The sequence below is a fragment of the Sorex fumeus genome, unplaced genomic scaffold (assembly GCF_029834395.1).
Source record: "Sorex fumeus unplaced genomic scaffold, SorFum_2.1 ptg000058l, whole genome shotgun sequence".
Taxonomy (NCBI): Eukaryota; Metazoa; Chordata; class Mammalia; order Eulipotyphla; family Soricidae; genus Sorex; species Sorex fumeus.
Window position 1 is genome coordinate 12468273 of NW_026606115.1, and position 20055 is coordinate 12488327.

The 20055-nt window shown below is 39.7% G+C and overlaps 1 protein-coding gene across 1 annotated transcript in view; it reads left to right on the forward strand.

Moving 5' to 3' along the window:
- The first annotated feature begins 15293 nt into the window (after window positions 1–15293).
- Window positions 15294–20055, forward strand: part of TRPC5 (transient receptor potential cation channel subfamily C member 5) — a 208719-nt gene continuing 203957 nt past the window's right edge. The window contains exon 1 of the mRNA XM_056125792.1: window positions 15294–15671. Within this exon, the coding sequence (XP_055981767.1) occupies window positions 15294–15671 (378 nt within the window). The remainder of the gene's footprint in view (window positions 15672–20055) is intronic.

Consider the following 20055-nt stretch of genomic DNA (forward strand, 5'->3'; position numbering starts at 1 on the left):
ATTTTTCATGGCTGTGTGTAACATTCACCTGAGGAGCTCTTTAGGAACATACACTTGGAATAGTATATATGTGTGGGGAAGATACTCTTACCTAGGCATAGATATATTTTAGAATTTTTATATGATTTTCATGTGTGTTCAGGGCTAAGAACCTGTGAACAACAAGCTGATGAGTTCCAATTCTCAATCAGCAACATTCAATACTACCCTGAAGGTGCTGAGACTATACTCAGTTGAAAATCCCTACATAGTTCAAAATCTCCACACAGATCAAAATCCCCACACAGTTAAAAATCCACGTGAAAATTTTCACTTCTCCAAACCTTAATCATGATAACTCTTTGAAATCTGTATGATATCTTATGTGGGCACCAAAATCTTCAGAAACTCAAATCCCTTATAGTAAGTCCTCTATCAATAGGCCTCACAGATCTAAAAATTGGTTGAATCTATGAATGAAACCTACAGATGTGGAACACAATCTTATTGAAAATAAGATTCTGTGTAATAAAATAAGATTCTGTGTAATAAAATAAGATTCTGAATACAAGATTACTGCACCATATTTGAATGTGTTGAAATGTGGTTTGAAGCATGGGAACAACTGTAAGGGCGATTAGAGGCCGCTCTAAAAGCATCTATCCCTCTCAGAGAGCCTGGCAAGCTACTGAGAGTGTTCCCCCCACATGGCAGAGCCTGGCAAGCTATCTGTGTTGTATTTGATATTCCAAAACCAGTAAATACAATGGGTCCCACTCTTCTGACCCTGAAAGAAACACCAATATGGCAGCATTAAGAAGGATGAGGAAGGAGAGGATCATAAAATCTCAGGGCCAACCTAGGCTGCCAAAACAAAGAAGGACAAGAATGACTGTCTGTACTTTCAATGCACATATGCTGGCATCAGATGCATCCATTGAGGACCTGATGGTGCAAGCGCGAAAGATCAAGTATGACATCATTGGTCTGACCGAGACGAGAAGGAATAAATCATATCACACCATTTTTGACACTAGGGAAGAACTGTTCCTCGGAACATGCGACAAAAGAGGTGACGGTGGTATCGGTGTCCTTGTCAACACGAACTTGACCATAAACATTGATTCATTCGAGTGCCTAACAACCTGAATCAGACGATTACACTTGAATAGATGTGGCTCACTGCCGGCAGTTTCTAACTCCATTGTCTACGCACCAACATCCAATTATGATGAAGGAGAATTTGAGAAGTTCTACATGGAGCTGGAGAAGTTCTATAAAAAATAACACACCTTCTACAAGATCATTGTCGGTGATTTTAATGCCAAGATAGGACCGAGAAGATCAGCTGAAAAACTTGACATCGGGACCCATGTCCTAGAATAGAACAAACTGGGTAAGAGACTGTCCGAGTTCATCATGTCGACCAAGACCATCCATGGTAACTCACAATTTCAGAAGGCCGAATCTAAACGTTGGACAAGGGAGTCTCCCGGTGGACGATTCCACAATGATATTGACCACATCATTTTCAGTCGATAGCCTTGCCTGTCTGTTGTCGCTGTTGTCCCAAAATTCCAAACGGGATTGGACCACCAACTCCTTCGTGCAAAATTCTACTTCACAGAGCAGGGAGAAAGGGCTGCAAAGTTTAAGAAGAGAACTCCCAGAATGACCACCAACTGGGGGCTCTCTGACACTATTGCAGAAACATGGGAAGATGCCGTCATTGACAACATTGACGAGGAATACAATCCACTGGTTCAGAACCTCCATGATTGTGCAAGGAAGACTGAGAGAGATAGCCACAAAATGATGACTGTCTTTGTAAACTTTCGAGCTCATTTGTCAACGTGGCTTGGTGCAAGCCTCAGGCAACTGCAAGTAAACGTCCAAGCTCGCAAAGCAGTGCAGAGAAGCGACAAAGGAAGACCTCAAAGAGAGAAGAGCAGCAGTGCTGGCAGATGCGGCAGAAGCTGGGAAAAGCATTCACAATGCCTGCCTGTCATTCACCAACTACAAAACCAGGATGACTGCCCTCTGACGTCCTGATGGATCTATCACATCTTCCAGAAGGCCAATGGAGAAGATTATCCAGGACTTCTACTCAGATCTCTTTGATAGCCACATCCACCTGCCCACATACCAAATTCCGCAGGATGAATATGTCGTTCCCAAAGTTATCCCTTCCGAAATCTGACACACCACTTCATTGGCAAAGAAGCGAACAGCACCTGTCCCAGACAAGGTCAAGCCTGAACACCTGAAGAACCTGACACCATTACTCATCAATACACTGGCTCGGCTCTTCACATGCTACCTGTTTGAATGCAAGGTTCCATCCCAATAGAAAGTCAGCAGGACTGTACTACTACTCATATAGCTGAATGACTTGAAGAAGATGAATGTATAGTTTTTGCTCATGTCTTCACTTTAGTGAAAAGAAGGGAGATATCCATGACATTGGCAACTATCGCCCCATCTGCCTGTTGTCCGTCATCTACAAGCTGTTCACTCGAGTCATCTTGAATAGGATTGGCAGAACACTAGATGAAGGACAATCATGCGAGCAAGCTCGAAAAGGATTTAGCACAATTGACCATATCCACACAATAACCAAGGTCATTAAGGTTTCTCGGGAGTTCAAGATGGCACTCTGTCTAATGTTCATGGATTTAAAGAAGGCCTTTGATTCTGTTGAGACTGAAAGTCATCGAGACCCTAGGCAAACAGGACATTCAAAGTCAGGATCCTCCATGAGCTGTATTGCGGATTCACTACCAGAATCTCACCATTGTACAGGGAGGTAATAATTGACGTCAAGAGAGGTGTTCGGAGTTTCTACGAAGCAAATATCACACTGATACCAAAAGCAGACAGAGATACCACAAAGAAAGAGAATTACAGGCCGATATCCCTGATGAACACAGATGCAAAGATCCTCAACAAACTACTAGCAAATAGAATCCAACTACTCATCAAAAAGATCATACACCATGACCAAGTAGGATTCATCCCAGGGATGCAAGGATGGTTTAACATTCGGAAATCAATCAACATAATCCACCATATCAACAAAAGAAAAGATAAAAAGCATATGATCATATCAATAGATGCAGAGAAAGCATTTGATAAGATCCAGCACCCCTTTATAATGAAAACCCTAGCCAAAATGGGTATAGAGGGGACCTTCCTCAACATAATTAAAGCCATCTACCACAAGCCTACAGCAAGCATCATCCTCAATGGGGAAAAACTGAGAGCCTTCCCTCTAAGATCAGGGACGAGACAGGGATGCCCACTCTCTCCACTGCTGTTCAATATAGTACTGGAAGTACTTGCAATAGCGATTAGGCAGGAAAAAGATATTAAGGGCATTCAGGTAGGAAAGGAAGAAATCAAGCTCTCACTATTCGCAGATGATATGATACTCTACTTAGAGAACCCAATAACTTCCACCAAAAAACTCCTAGAAACAATAGACTCGTATAGTAAAATTGCAGGTTATAAAATCAATACCCAAAAGTCCATGGCTTTCCTATACGCAAACAGTGAGAGAGAAGAAAGCAACATGAAAAAAACAATCCCATTCACAATTGTGCCCCAGAAAATCAAGTACCTAGGAATCAGCTTAACTAAGGAAGTAAAGGACCTGTACAAAGAAAACTACAAAACGCTACTTCAGGAAATAAAAGAGGACATGAGGAAATGGAAAGATATCCCCTGCTCATGGGTCGGGAGACTTAACATTGTCAAAATGGCAATACTACCGAAAGCATTGTATAAATTCAATGCAATCCCTATAAGGATACCCATGACATTCTTCAAAGAAATGGAGCAAACACTCTTGAAATTTATATGGAACAATAAGCCCCCACGAATAGCTAAAGCAATTCTTGGGAAAAAGAAAATGGGAGGAATCAAACTCCCGAACTTTAAACTGTACTACAAAGCAGTAATAATTAAAACAGCATGGTACTGGAACAAAGGCAGAACTGCAGACCAATGGAACAGGGTTGAATACACTGACATCTCCCCTCAATCATATGCTCATCTAATCTTTGATAAAGGTGTAAGTAATGTGAAGTGGAGTAAGGAAAGCCTCTTTAATAAATTGTGTTGGCATCACTGGACAGCTACATGCAAAAAAAATAGGCTCAGAACTCTGCCTAACACCATGTACAAAAGTAAGATCAAAATGGATTAAAGACCTCAACATCAGACCAGAAACCATAAGGTACATTGAAGATAAAGTTGGCAAAACCCTCCATGACATTGAAGCTAATGGTATCTTCAAAGATGCCACGCCACTGGCCGAGCAAGTGAAAACAGAGATAGATAAATGGGACTATCTTAAACTAAGAAGCTTCTGCACCTCCAAAGAAACAGTGACCAAAATACAAAGACAGTCTACAGAATGGGAAAGGATATTCACCGAATACACATCTGACAAGGGGTTGATATCCAGGATATACAAAATACTGGTTAAACTCCACAAGAAGAAAACATCCAACCCCATCCAAAAATGGGGCAATGAAATGAACAGAAACTTTCTCAAAGAAGAAATCAGAATGGCAAAAAAGCACATGAGAAAATGCTCTACATCATTAATCATCAGGGAGATGCAGATCAAAACCACAATGAGATACCATCTCACACCTCAGAGACTGGCCCACATCAAAAAGAACAAAAGCAACCGATTCTGGCGTGGATGTGGCGAGAAAGGGACACTCCTTCACTGTTGGTGGGATTGTCCACTGGTTCAGCCCTTCTGGAAAACAGTATGGACGATTCTCAAAAAATTAGAAATTGAGCTCCCATTTGACCCAGCAATACCACTCCTGGGAATATATCCCAGAGAGGCAAAAATGTATAGTCGAAGTGACATCTGCACTTGTTTGTTCATTGCAGCGCCCTTTACAATAGCCAGAAACTGGAAGAAACCTGAATGCCCAAGAACAGATGACTGGTTAAAGAAACTTTGGTACATCTACACAATGGAGTATTATGTAGTTTATTATGTAGCTCTTAGAAAAGATGAAGTCATGAAATTTACATACAAGTGGTACAATATGGAAAGTATCATGCTAAGCGAAATGAGTCAGAAAGAGAGGGATAGACATAGAAAGATTGCATTCATCTGGGGGATATAAAGTAACAAATTATGAGATTAATACCCAAGAATAGCTGAGATCAGCACCAGGAGGATTACTCCATAACTTAGAGGCCAGCCGGGTATCCTAGAGGAAAGGGCAGTTCAGATAGAGAAGGGAGCACCAAATAAAGGATGTTTGGAGGTTCCTCCCAGGAGGGGAGATGCATGTAGAAAGTAGACTATGGACTGAACATGTTTGCCACTCAATGCCTCTTTTTCAGACCACAACACCCAAAAGAAGAGAGAGAACACAGGGGATTGCCCTGCCACAGAGACAGGGGGGATGGGGGGATGGGGGTGGGGGGGATATTATCCATGGTGGTGGAGGATGGGCACTGGTGGAGGGATGGGTATCTGATCATTGTATGATTGAAACCAAAGCACAAGAAATTGTAAATCTACAACTTTAAAAAAAATAAAATAAAATAAAGGGGAAAAAAAGAGAAAAAAAAAGAGAGGTGTTCGGAAGGGTGATACCATTTCACCGAAACTCTTCAGTACCACCCTCGAGAACATCATGCAATGACTCGAATGGGAAGAAATGGGAGTGAAAACAGACGTCAGCAATGACACCACCTCCGCTTCACTGATGACATCGTTCTTATAACACCATACATGAGCCAAGCTGCACAAATGCTGGCCAACTTCGATCATGAGTGTGGAAAGGTCAAACTATAGCTGATTCTAATGAAGACAATGTTTGTGAGTAATGTTCTCGTTCCTGACGTTCCATTCACTCTCAATGGGACAAACATCTCCGAATTCAACAGTTATGTGTATCTAGGTCGAGAAGTCAACATGATGAATGATCTGGCACCTGAGTTGTGCAGGAGGAAGAGAGTGGCTTTGAATGCCTTCAAGAACGTCAAAGAAATAGCTAAAAGGACAAAGAACCTCCGGCTCCAGGCACATCTCTTCAATTCCACTGTTCTTCCTGCATTAATAAACGCCTCAGAGACTTAGGCCCTACGAAAGCAGGATGAGAATGCTATTCAGGTCTCTCAAAGAGGAATCGAAAGAGCTATGCTTGGAGTATCATGCTTCACTCAAATGAGAGAAAGAATCCGGAGTTCTGACCTTCGTCGACAGTCAAGAATCAGGGACGCTGTCTCATTCACCAAGGCGTCGAAAATCAGATGGGCTGGACACGTAATGAGATTTGGAGATGACCGCTGGACCAGAGCCATTACCAACTGGATTCCACTGGATGTCAAAAGATCGCATGGCCACCCACCTATGAGATGGTCAGACTTCTTTGTCAAGACCCTGAATGATCAGTTTGAGGCTCTTCATGTTCCTAGAATGAGCAGGTGCCATTGGGCTACAGGGATGAATGGAGACTTTACTGGCGCCCACTCTAGCAAATCAATGAGTAACGGGTTGTCAAGTGATCAAGTGATCAAGAAGATTCTGTGTACAAGTGGGAAGATACCATTTTAGATTTGAGTCATATAGTACGATTTTCTTCATGGTTATTATGTGGATTACTTTTTATAGTAAACTAGTTTAGTTTATAAAAACTTCAGTGCTATAAAAACACTATGCCTGGGCTCAAGAGAGAGTATAGCAGATAAGGTATTCAGTTTGCACATTTCCAACCTGAATTTTGTCAATGCTGCCAGTAGGTGTCTCAAATATAATAATTAATATTTTAAAAGTGTTTGATAGGGGCTGGAGCAATAGCATGGCGGGTAGGGCATTTGCCTTGCATGTGGCCAACCCGGGTTCAATTCCCATCATCCCATATGGTCCCCTGAGCACCGCCAGGTGTGATTCCTGAGTGCAGAGCCAGGAGTAAGCCCTGTGCATGGCTGGATATGACCCCAAAAGGAAAAAACTTATTTAAAAAGTTTCTGATAACATGGTATGGTGGATAGGAACAGGGTGGAGGGACACTGACCCTGTGGTGGTTTTGGAGTTGGAACAATATATTCCTTATATTCTATTACTAACAGCATTGCAAATCACAGTACCAAAATGTTTTAAAAGATAGTTGCATTCCTATATTCATAGCAGGATTATTCAGAAAATCTTAAAATTATAATCAACCTAAATGCAAATTGATAGATGAGTGGATTAGGAAGTTTGATGTACACAGTAAACGAAATACTGCTCTGCCATTTATAAAGAAGAAATTGTGTCTTTGGGGTAAAAATGAATGGAATGTGAGTTCCTTATGTTCAGTGAAATAAGAAGTAAAAGACTATGAGCAGTTTTTTTAAATTTTTATTTCTTTATTAGTGAATTACCGTGAGGTACAGTTACATACTTAAAAACTTTTGTGCTTGCATTTCAGTTGTACACAATGATCCAGTACCCATCCCTCCACCAGTGCCCATTTTCTACCACTAATGATCCCAGTATCCCTCCCACCACCCTCACCCCATCTCTCCCTCCCCATCCCGCCTCTGTGGCAGGGCATTCCCTTTTGTTCATTCTTTCCTTTTGGGTTTTGTAGTTTGCAATAGAGGTATTCAGTGGCCATTTTGTTTGAACTATAGTCTACATTCGGCACGCATCTCCCAACCTGAGCAAGTCCTACAAACACCCTTTACTTGGTGTTCCCTGTATGAGCAGATGTTTTTACTCAGACATAGAATGTGAATTACTAAAGCAACAACTTTACAAAAAATAAAAATTCCTAGACTTGCTGCAAACTATGATGGTAACAGTTATTAAAGGAAAATAGACAAAGAGGGTGGAATGAGCAGAGGGGTCTTTAAAATGGTGGGATAGTGCTGGAATTTTAGTGGTAAGAGTTATGACAATTACACATATATAAATACATAAAGTGAAACTCTTGGTATTGTACAATATTAAAAACAACTGACAAACCAATAAATAAAAATTTACTTTCATTAGAAATATTTTGAAAAGATAGTTCAGTGAACATATTCACTTGCATAAGGTTGAGAATTGACAAAAGTTCTCCATGAAAACTTCAATTTTCATGACACAGAATGCAAGCTACTCAGATTTCATGTCTCTCAAAAGGCACTATTTTCTGTGCTGATCAGTTGTCTGGGTTGGGATTTGGCAAAACCACTTTGCACCCTGGCCTTCTGCCCAGCCCATATATTCAGCTCCTTATATTGTTTCATAAAAACCCGCAAATGTCAGAAACCCCATTAAAGAAACTCCTCTGGCTAGTAGCACAGAAAAAGCAGAACATGATAAGTCCTCCTGAGATAGCCTTTTAAACTATTCATGAGAGTTCATGCTTGGGACTACATTAGGACTATAATTCACTCATAAACTGGTACGAAGTGCTAGCTGGTTTCATTTTTTTCAGTTAAGAATATACCTCAAAACCAATGTATAATCTGAGAGAGGCAACCTCACATCTTGATTTAGGTTAATGGCAGATGAGTACAAACTGCCAAATACAAAGGTAAAAGACAAATGGAAAAAATCTAGAGATCAATAAACTCTGTCATTATTTATTCCAAGAAAAGCAGTAGAGTAGGACTAATAAGTATATGGAGACAGGATTTACCTCAGAGCCTGGAGCAGGGCCAAAGTTAACAATGCAAGGGTCAAATGGCACCAGGTATTTTCACTTAAAGAATCCAGAACACTAGGCACAGTAGAAGAACTAAATCTTGATAACCGATGCAATATACTCACTTTGCATCATTCTCACTGTAGTATAGAGGTAGAAATTAATAATAAATAATCCTAATACCGAACACCAGGGCCCTCCTTCATCACACCTTTCCTATTTATGTAGACATGTATTTATTTACTTCCAAGGCCACAGTAACTTTCACAGTCAAGGAATTTACATAGGGGTCATTATCTGGGTTGAGATTTGGCAAAACCACTTTGCACCCAGTGGTTTTGGTGCCCAGTGGTCTTAGTTATTATTCCATTAACATTTAGTTTTAGACATATAAGATTGTAAAATAAAGTAGTTAGTCTGAAGTAGTACAATTCAGGCAACCTTCTTGAAGATATATTTTCTCTACAGGGTAATACTGTGAAGCTTTCCATAATACTGTGAAGCTTTTCATAATATAGTCCGCTAGAAATGCAATAGACCAGGTGAGTTTTAAAATGCAACAAAGGAAAAGTGAAGCTATGCAAAATATTATATATAAAACAATTATAATTATTTCAAGCCTAAAATTACTTTGATTTTTCCCATACTTACTTCATTTATAACATATGCAGCTAAAACATTTTAAGAGTTCAAATGGGTGGCACTACTTGTTGATGCCATTATTGTCTTAGTTAGAAACAATGGTGCCACAGTAAATGACAAAGTCTTTGGAATATATAAATATTCAAAAATGTAATGACTATTTCATTGCAACAACTTCTCACACAGTACCTGGCACTTGATACAGCACTAATTGAGTCTGTTCCCATTATGTTTAGGTTCCTTCCACAGACTGTACCTGTAAAGTGTCCAGAAATATTCCTTTAGTAATATTTAACCCACTATTCCCAGTGACACCATCTGAACACACAACTAATATTTTCTGTCATGGAAGTCCTTAATAAAATATTTCGATAGACTGGAAGTTATGCCATATTATGCCATAATAAATATCATCAGGGGCTAGAGCGATAGTACAGGGGGTAGGGCATTTGCCTTGCACCCATCAACCTGGATTCAATCCCCAGTATCCCATATGGTCCCCTGAGCACTGCCAGGAATAATTCCTGAGTGCAAAGCCAGGAGTAACTCTTGTGCATCACTGTATGTGACCCAAAACCCCCAAAATAAATAAATAAATAAATAAATAAACATCATCAACATTATTCTTGTATTCCGTGGTGCCTGATGCACTAACTTTGTATTTCACATTTAATTTATCCTCCAAGGACTGGTCTTCAATGAGCCTTTTTTGAAATCTCAAAACATCAAATAAGTACCACATAACTGAATACTTCGTTTCAAGATCATGCTGATTCTCCTCACCTAAATTGTCTTTGTTCATCAAATATACACTTCTGATCATGTCATGTGACCTCATTTGAGTGCTGGGAAGGCAGAAATTAAGGAGTTTCTACCCTAGTAACAGAAAAATATATACAGTTAGGTAATGTTAAAGAACTGCAGCAGAAGTTCCAGAGTAGTGTTGGCTAAGTTTTTCAGGTAAAAAAATGTTCCATACAGGAGATATATGAGCAAAATGCTAAGGTCACGACAGAGTTTAAGTGCAGAGTGTAGAATGAAGTTATGTGCAAGGTCATAATCATAAAACAGCAACTTAAGAACATTTTTCAGTCTGTCTAAAATTTATGATAAGGTGGCAAATATATATGTATATAGCATATATTAAATATATATAAACCTTCCATGGTATTCTATTATCTCTCACATATATGCTTGACATATTTTATATTATATATATGTATAAGCACCCATGTTATATCAGATGTAGGAAATTTGTTTTTCAGAAAAACAAAACAAATTCAATTGGTCCATTTAAGGCTAATTGCATAGTACAAATTAATTAACCAGTAGGACAAAGAAATCAAAGAACTATGGTTTTAAAAATTTAATTTTGATGATGGACTCCTAAGTAGTGCTCAAGGGTCAGTGTTTCAGTGCTGGAGGCAAATGTCATTGTACTATTCAAGCCTTGTTGTGTTGAGGAACATCATGGCTGCCACAAAAATACTTGGAGGCATCCAGGGCTACACCCAGTGATACTTAGGAATCAGTGTGGTTCTGGTGAGCAAACCCAGAGTGACTGCATGCAAGGCCTTAACCCTAAACCCTGTACTATTCCCCAGCCCCCAAAATATGCAATATTTTGTAAGCTTTGTTATAAGAATTGCTATAGCAAGTTGTTATAAGCACCAACAAGAAAAAGAAGATAGTACAATGGAGAGAATAGCATGAAGAAACTTTTTCAAAGTGTTTACAGTGGGTTATTCTGAGGAAATAACAATTTGTTGAGGGTTAAATGATAAAAGTTGTAGAAGATTGTTCCAGGTAGTGACCAAAGGTCTCAAGATGGGAAAACTTTTGGCATGTTGAAACAATTGGAAAAGAACCCACAAAACAAAAGAATGGTGTATAAAGGTGAGAGCAGCTTAAATGAGGTTGTAGAGGTTAACAATAATCCAAGACCTAGTAGACCTAATGAAGGAATACTGATTTTATACAAGAGAAGCATGAATTTGACTGAAGAGTAGTAAAATGGCATTCTATTTGTGTTTCATAAGATCACTTGGCAGTAGTGTGGGAGATGTTCTGGAGGGGAAATAATGGGACAAGTGTAAGATTTTGTAATAGTCTAAGTGACAGATGATGAGGGGAGGAACCTCTTTATCCTCCAAAGATAACTAACATTGCTGGGCACACTTTCACTGTGTTAGTATTGTTTAACTAAATAAATATAAGCTGATTTTGACTGTTATGCCTTCCTTTAGGGCAGGGTGGGGAACCTTTCTGCTCTCAAGGGTCACTTGGATATTTAAAATATCATTAGCAGGCCAAATGCACCACAGGGCCAAACCATATGATTTTGCAGGCCTTGTTTGGCTATGGGGAGAATGTTTCCCACCAAAGCTTTCGGAGGTCATACTGTCTCTTCTTTCCTTTAGTTAGTAATAAAGATGAGGGAGAATGTACAATCAGTACTATTAAAGAGTTTTGTCATTTAATGACAAACGCTTAATTCTAGGTGACTTTTCCTTTTGCCACTGCTGAGTTACTTGAAAGTAGCATAAGAAAATATCAGTGATGCCCAAGACAAACAACTGGATCACCTGAGACTTTTCATGCGAAGAGAAATATATCATTTGAACCTGTTCAGGGCAAGAAGCCACATTCACCTTCAAATAATAACTTTACAAAAGATTAAAAGCACATAAATTGCAAATATCACATGGTATAATATACACATCTCCTGCCAAAGCATGTAATTACCTGAGAAAATTAGAAATGTTTGTAGAAGTTCCATATCTTCATCTCTCATATCTAGGTGGCACACAAGATAAGTACACATTTTCATTTTCTTTTTTCTGGAAAACCAGGTTTATAATACAGTATACATGGGTTCATATAAATTCAACCTCCAAATGGCCCCAAAGGTTTCACAGATGGGACGGAAGGGGGAGTAAATCACCCGTTGGTTAGGAAATTATGTTAGCTGTCCCTACCTTGGGACTATAACTACTTCTTTCTTGTAGAACCAATGACGAATACACATTAATTTGATCTGTAAAGTATATGACAAAAGCTTTATAATATGATTCATTGTGTACAATTGAAAACATAGATTACTTAGTTGCTCTTCTCTAAGAGAAACATTTCATTAATGTGCTACCCATGGCATATTCGGTATACCAAAAACAGTAACAATAACGGGTCTCATTCCTCTGAACCTGAAAGAGCTTCCAATATGGCAGTGTTGGGAAAGACCAGTAAGGAGAAACTACTAAAATCTAAAATCTTAGGTCTGGGATTAATGGAGATGTTACTGGCGCCCACTCGAATAAATCAATGAACAATGGGATGAGAGTGATACAGTGAATGTGATTTACATAGTTATTTACTCTGAGAATTTTTAATACATTTACTGAATTAGGGCTAGAGAGATATCACAGTGGGTACTGCGTTTGCCTTGCACACAGCCAACCCTGGTTTGATTCCTCCACCTCTCAGAGAGTCTGGCAAGCTACTGAGAGTATCTTGCCTGCACAGCAAAGCCTGGCAAGCTACTCGTGATGTATTTGATATACCAAAAACAGTAACAACAAGTCTCACAATTTGTTGTGAGATGTTACTGGTGCCCGCTCAAGCAAGTTAATGAACAACTGGAGGACAGTGCTACAGTGATTGAATTAATAATAGATTTTTACTTTAAAATCTAGTCTACTAAATGCAACCTGCTTTGAAAAAGTTAAATCAGCATTAGAAACAGTTAAAAATTGTTCATGATAAGGTTTTAGTTATATAATGTTCCAACATCTCCTTCTCCAGTGTACATTTCTCACCACTATTGTGCTCAGTTTCCCTCCCACCACCATCTCCAGTCAGGCTCTGTGCAGGCACTTTTATTCACTCACTCTGACTCTCACTCTCTCTCTCTATCCCTCTCTCTCCCTGACCCTCTCTGTCTCTTTCTCTCATCTCTCTCCTCACTCTCTGTCCTCTCTCTCCTTTTGGGTATTATGGTTTGCAATATAGGTACTGAAAGGTTATCATGTTTGTTCTTTTACCTACTTCCAGCAATCAGTTCTTGACTAGAGTCTTCACTTACTTCTTGAGACAATAGCCTAGATTTGGGACAGTGAACTCAGTCCCAATATGATGGAGTCTGGAGGCATGGCAGTGATTTTGGAGTGTGGGAACAAACAGCTGCCAGGGCTCTGTTTTGCAAAGCATGGGGCTAACCCACTCCTCTCCGGGGTGCCCCAGATGTCTCAGACATAAGTGGGTGTCCTAATACTTTTGGCAGCTGGTTCATCTATTTTGAGATTTATTTCTGAGTCTCTGGAGCAGAGTCAGTAGATGAACTTACATGGTGGTGCCAGAGGTGGTTCATCTCCGGTCCCACATCACTCTCAGTCCTGACAAGCAGAGACTTGCCCTTCAGTTCCTCTACTTAGCCAGATGACACATGGCCAGTGCCCTGTTCGTCCCACTGCCGGTCCTCATTAAGCATGTACATCTTCACTTGCCATCTCAGTCATCCTGTCACCCTGCAGGCCAAGCCCAAGCTCCCCCCTGAGTCACCCAGGAAGGGAAGCCAGGGCCGGGCAGGAGGTCACTTGCAAACCGAGGGGTCCCCCTGCCTCACTGCCAACATTCACCATCTATGAGCCAAGCTGCCACTGCTGGCATGGCCAAGTCCCAGGGCCTACACCACTGCCTCAGGGTATGCCAACTGTAGCCACGTGGTACTCCGCAGCTTGCAACATGGCTTTTGATATGATACATATAAATTGAACCATTCATTTCTCAGAAATAAATCAAATATAATCTCACATCTTCGGCTATTTAGATTGAAATGGAGGAAGGAGAAAATGATGACTGGGAAGAGGGGTCCATGCTATAATTTAAAGCTGGTTTTGGAATATTGGAATCTACATGCAGTCTTCCCTAGTGAACAGTAGCAAGATGGTTTCACTAAGCACTGAAACAGGATAGCAATCCTGAATCTGAAAAAATATAATCTTAAAAATTATCATATGACACAGGACTAATGCTCAAATGAAATTGGCCAGACGGGAGCTCCAACTTAGTAATGTTAATCTTAAGTATTGTCATAAATATTTTTATTCAACAGGAAGAAAAGAATACACTGCCTTGTTTCACATAACAAGAGGTTTAGCCTGTGACCTTTGCTTTGATAGTGCATTCTTTCATTCATATTTTATGAAGGAATTGCTGACACAGAGGTTGTTCTTTAGCATCAGATCTGGTCTACAGTTGTCAGTAAGTAACTGATATCAATATTATTGATAGTGATTGCTTTAATAATAAAAAGGTAAAGGTAAAGGCCCTCCCATTGATCGTCGATTTGCTCGAGCGGGCCCAGTAACGTCTCCATTGGAGACTTTGTTGTTACTGTGTCTGGCATATCGAATACTCTCGGTAGCTTGCCGGGCTCTCCGAGAGGGGCGGAGGAATCGAACTCGGGTCGGCCATGTTGGCCGCTTGTAAGGCGAATGCCCTACCCGCTGTGCTATCGCTCCAGCCGAGCCGGGTTCAATTCCTCTGCTTTAATAATAATAATAATAAACTAGACTACAAAGGATTTTGAGTAATTCATTCAAGGTCACATAGATGATAAAGATGGGACTTGAAACATGGTCTTTCTGATCCAAAAGATTGTATTTTCTCTGCAAAATACTGTCTTATTTTGGGGGCCACATGCAGCTGTGCTCAGGAATTAGGTTTGTCTCTATACTCAGGGGTCACTAGAAGGCTCTAAGGACCACACGTGGAGCAGGAGTCAAACCTGAGTCATTCATTTGCAATGCCTCTGCCTTAATCCTCATACTCTTTCTCCAGTCCCAGACTGCTATACACTATTGCAAAAGCGGAAAGAGTGCGGCATTAACAGTTCGAGATTTTTCAATCTTTTAGCAATGCTGCCTCTATAACTGTCTACTTGTGGTTTTCAAGTACCTAATAATATGCTTTGTCTCCCTTTCTCTCCTCATTCAGATTTTCAAATTGTAATGAAACATGGCCCAACTATACTACAAAAAGGTAAACTACTCACCATATAGAGACCGGATTCCCTTGCAAATTGTGAGGGCCGAGACGGAACTATCTGCAGCAGAGAAGGCCTTTCTCAATGCAGTAGAGAAAGGAGACTATGCCACCGTGAAGCAAGCCCTACAGGAGGCTGAAATTTACTACAATGTCAATATCAACTGCATGGATCCTTTGGGCCGGAGTGCCCTCCTCATTGCCATTGAGAATGAAAACTTGGAGATCATGGAACTATTGCTAAACCACAGTGTTTATGTAGGTGACGCATTGCTCTATGCCATCCGTAAAGAAGTGGTGGGTGCTGTGGAGCTTCTGCTCAGCTACAGGCGGCCCAGTGGAGAGAGGCAGGTAAGAAAAATTTTCATAGGTTAAAATAGAGTCAAGAACAACAGGATTCCAGGGGCAGAAGCCTTGCAGTAGGAAAGTTATATAGGTTGGGGTTGAAAAACTTTATCAGTGAAACTCTTTACCCTCAGAAATTGCATTGGTGATCTCTGGGGTTGTACTTGGAACTACCCTGCATGCTCCACACTGACTTTTACTTACTTTTTCCTTATTACAATTTTACTGTGTTTGGCATATTGAATACATCACGGGTAGCTTGCCAGGCTTTGCTATGCGGGTAAGATACTCTCGGTAACTTGCCAGGCTCTCAGAGAGGGCAGAGGAATCGAACTCGAGTCAGCCATGTTGGCTGCATGCAAGGTAAATGCCCTACCCGCTATACTATCGCTCCAGCCCATATATATATTCTTATAGGGTATTTGCGGGCCATACTCAGAGGTGCTCAGGGCTTATTCCTGTGATGCTAGGGATTGAACTTAGGTCTCTTGCCTGCCAAACACACAAACCAGCTCATTGAGCTATCTCCTCACACCTGTATTCAACTCATGAGAACGCAGAGTATGATCTCTATTTCCAAAGTATTCAAGCTCTGGGCAAGAAAGATAGTAAAGAGGTTAAGATTCTTGCCTTGCATTACCTTATGAATACTCAAGCCTCAGATCAATCCCTGACATGACAAGTTCCCTGAACACCACTAGAAGTGACCTCCGAACACACAAATGGAGGAGATCTTGAACACTGATGGCTATGACACAAAAATATTCAAGCTCCTTCTACTATCCCTATCCTCTGCATTGTTCATTATTAATTTTACTCAAAGGCTATATTCTAGACCAGGAATATCCAGGCATATACCCGATAAAGGGACTCACATATTTTCCTAGGATTTGTTATGAAACTGTGTTATAATACTGGTTTCTTCCCTTCCTGCATTTTTATCATACTTTTCCCTCTCTCAGATCCAATCACTATGCCTGTGTTTTCATAATCTCTCTCCTAGTTGAATGTTTTTCCATACCATCATCATCATCATCATCATCATCATCTAATAAGTTATTAGAAATGCAAATGAAAATTCTCAGTCCCCACAGACTGAATCATAAACTCTGAGACTGAAGTCCATCAAGCAGCCTCTTAGCAATTACTTGATAGGATGTTGAAACACACTCAAGTTTGAGAGTCATAGACTAATGGAAAGTCTTCTAACTGAAATTGATGCCTTTAGTCTCTTCTCTTCATTCATAAGCCATCCTGAACAATGAACCTGGCTTTTTCTTCCTAAAGTAGCGTAACAATCCTGTCATTCCTGTCCATCTTTCATTACCTACAATATATTCTCATTAGAACATATTAGAAGCAAACCCAAAGAGTATTTGATACCCTTTATTAATAGTCATTTCAAGCTCTGTTTCCTCCTATTCTCTTCAAAAATCCTCTCAAGTTGGGCAGGTCACTTCTTTATTTCTTGTTTTTTGTAACATAGCATTGGATACATAGTAGGAGAAAGGGATATATAGAGTAATAAAATCTTCAATATCTCAGTATGTCCCCAAAAAACAGAAATGATGCAAATCAAAACCCAAATTGTAAAGTGCCCTGAATACAATGTATTATAATATTGCAGGGTCACATAGATAACTCAGGAGTCAGAATCATGCCTTATATGTATAAGACCCTAATTTCTATCCCTGGTGTCATAACACCCCCTCCCCCAAACTCCACCAAGTATAGCCCTCAATGCTATTAATCATTGATAGGTGTGGCTCTGGTGACCTCCAGTTCTGCTTGGCCCAAGAAGCACTGTATTTCTCATCCTGTTGGCAAAATATTGCAAGAAGTGTGCCCTGGATCCCTTGAATACTGCTTGTAGACCACTCAATAAATAATAAGAACAAAAATAAATCTTTGGTGCAAACTGGGTTTAAAGGCAATTTATAATTGTAATATTTGTCTAAATAAATAAAAATAATTAAAATAAGCTAAATAGCACCTGTCAGATTAAGAATTGAAATTGATATAGCACATTTGTAAGTCTACAACTGTGCCTCATGGTGTTTCACTAATAAAAATAAAAAATAAATAAATAAAAATAAATAAATAAATAAATATGCTATATTATATAAAAAATAAAAAAGAAATTGATATAGCATGAAGCAAGAGAGTAGACTAAATTTCTTAATTCCCATCAACAGTTAACTCAAGTGCTAAGAGGTAAGATATCTTCTCTGTCTTTTACAACCACAGTAAACTGGCACTGAAAAAAAAGTGCCAACAACATTACAGGCTTATCAATATTTACTTTATAAATTAATAGCATGCCACTGGCACTGCTAAACATCTTACACAGGTTGCTAACTTAATACTTTTAGCAGTTCTTTTAGCTAGACACAATTATTACCATATGTATTTTACCAGTATGAAGCAATTTTTAATATATTTTTATTGAATCACCATGAGATACACAGTTACAAAGTTGTTCATAATTGGGTTTCAGTCATACAATGGTCCATCACCTGTCCCTTCACCAGTGAACAAATGTACCCAGTTTCCCCTCAGCTCCCCTCCTCCCAGTCTACATCTATAGCAGGTACTTCTCTATCTCTTCTCTCTCTCTCTCTCTCTCTCTCTCTCTCTCTCTCTCTCTCTCTCTCGGCATTATGGTTTGCAATACAGGTACTGAAAAGTTATCATGTTTATTCCTTTACCTTCTTTCAGCATTCGGTTCTTGTCCAGAGTTATTATTTCCAATTATCTTTGTCATAGTGATCCCTTCTCTGTCCTAGCCCTCCTCTCACTACCACCACTTGTGGCAAGCTTCCAACTGTAGCCTTCGTTTCCACTGTATTAGTCTCATACTATGATGTGAAACAATTTTTTATTTTTTTGGCTTTTTGCATCACATGATGCTCAGGAGTTATTGCTGCCTCTGCATTCAGGAATTACTCCTGGCAGTGCTCAGGGAACCACATGGGATGTCTGGGATAGATCTCAGGTCGTCTGCATGCAAGGCAAACACCCTATGTGCTGTACTATTGCTCCAGACTACACTATTTTAATTTTAATGAGGATTTGTGGATTTTAATTATCCAAAACCAGTGCGGTTAAGGCATTGTCCAAGTTCATAATAAGTAATAGAGTAAATATTCTAACTCAAGCATCTAACTCTTAAATCCACCCCTTTAAACACTAGGTTATACTGCTTCTCTGGCAATCTGAGTAACTCTTAGATTTACTAGTGTGAGTCCTGAAATAAGAGAGATTATTGAATATGAATAATTTCTCTGGAAATAATAGAACTTCAGGATTCAGATCAAATAGAAAAGCAAAAAGGTATAAGCACATTGCCTACCTTGTTGACACCCCAGTCTCCATCATAACCGGATTTTTTCCCCTATACCTCATTTTCTTCAGAACCCTGCTAAGTGCCTGAGTTTTGTTTGTTTGATTTTATGGGTTGTTTGTTTGTTTGTTTGTTTGTTTTGATTTATCAGAGATTACTCCTGGCTATTTGCTTCAGGAATCACTTCTGGTGGGATTCAGGGGACCTCGTGTGGTGTCAGGGATCGAACCTGGGTGAGCTTAATGCAAGGCAAGCTCCTTACTCATTGTACTCTCTCTCTAGTCCGTGATGAGTATTTTAATATGCTAATCTAAGAATTATCTGTCTATTCTATTCCATGATGATCTTGCTTACCTCTGACATTATGTAGCTATTGGCTCAACCCTTCATTTAAAACTAACAGCACTCAACTTTATACTTTGATCAGTCTTACTCTGTAATTTGATATTTTCTTATATGTGAGGCATAATCTAATGCCTATCAGTTTCCATATTTCCCTATTATGACCTAACTCACTTCCTAGTATGCAATGAGTGGCATATATTCACTGATGAACATAAAGGAGTTAAGTATATCTCCTGAAAAAGTACACATATAATTAAAAATATACCCCATATTTATTCATTTAGCTTCATAAATATTTTGAGAGAGAGGAGATAACAGGGAGGTCCAAAAGAAAGGAGTAACCCCATCTGAGATTTAATAGATAATAGAACTTATTTGATGTTCCCCCGCCCCCATCTTGTCCATCTTTCTAGAATTGTATGGTAAATCTATGGAAGAAAAGTATGAGGTAACCTTCACTGTATCACTGTATCACTGTCATCCCGTTCGTCTTCGAATTACTCAAGCAAGAGCCAGTAACGTCTCTATTTCTCCCAGTCCTGAGATTTTAACAGCCTCTTCTTATTCATCTTTTCCCAACGATTGGAGGCTCTTTTGGGGTCTGACGAATGAGATCTATTGTCGTTACTATATTTGGCATATTGAATACACCACGGGGAGCTTGCCAGTCTCTGCCCATGTGGGCGAGATACTCTCGGTAGC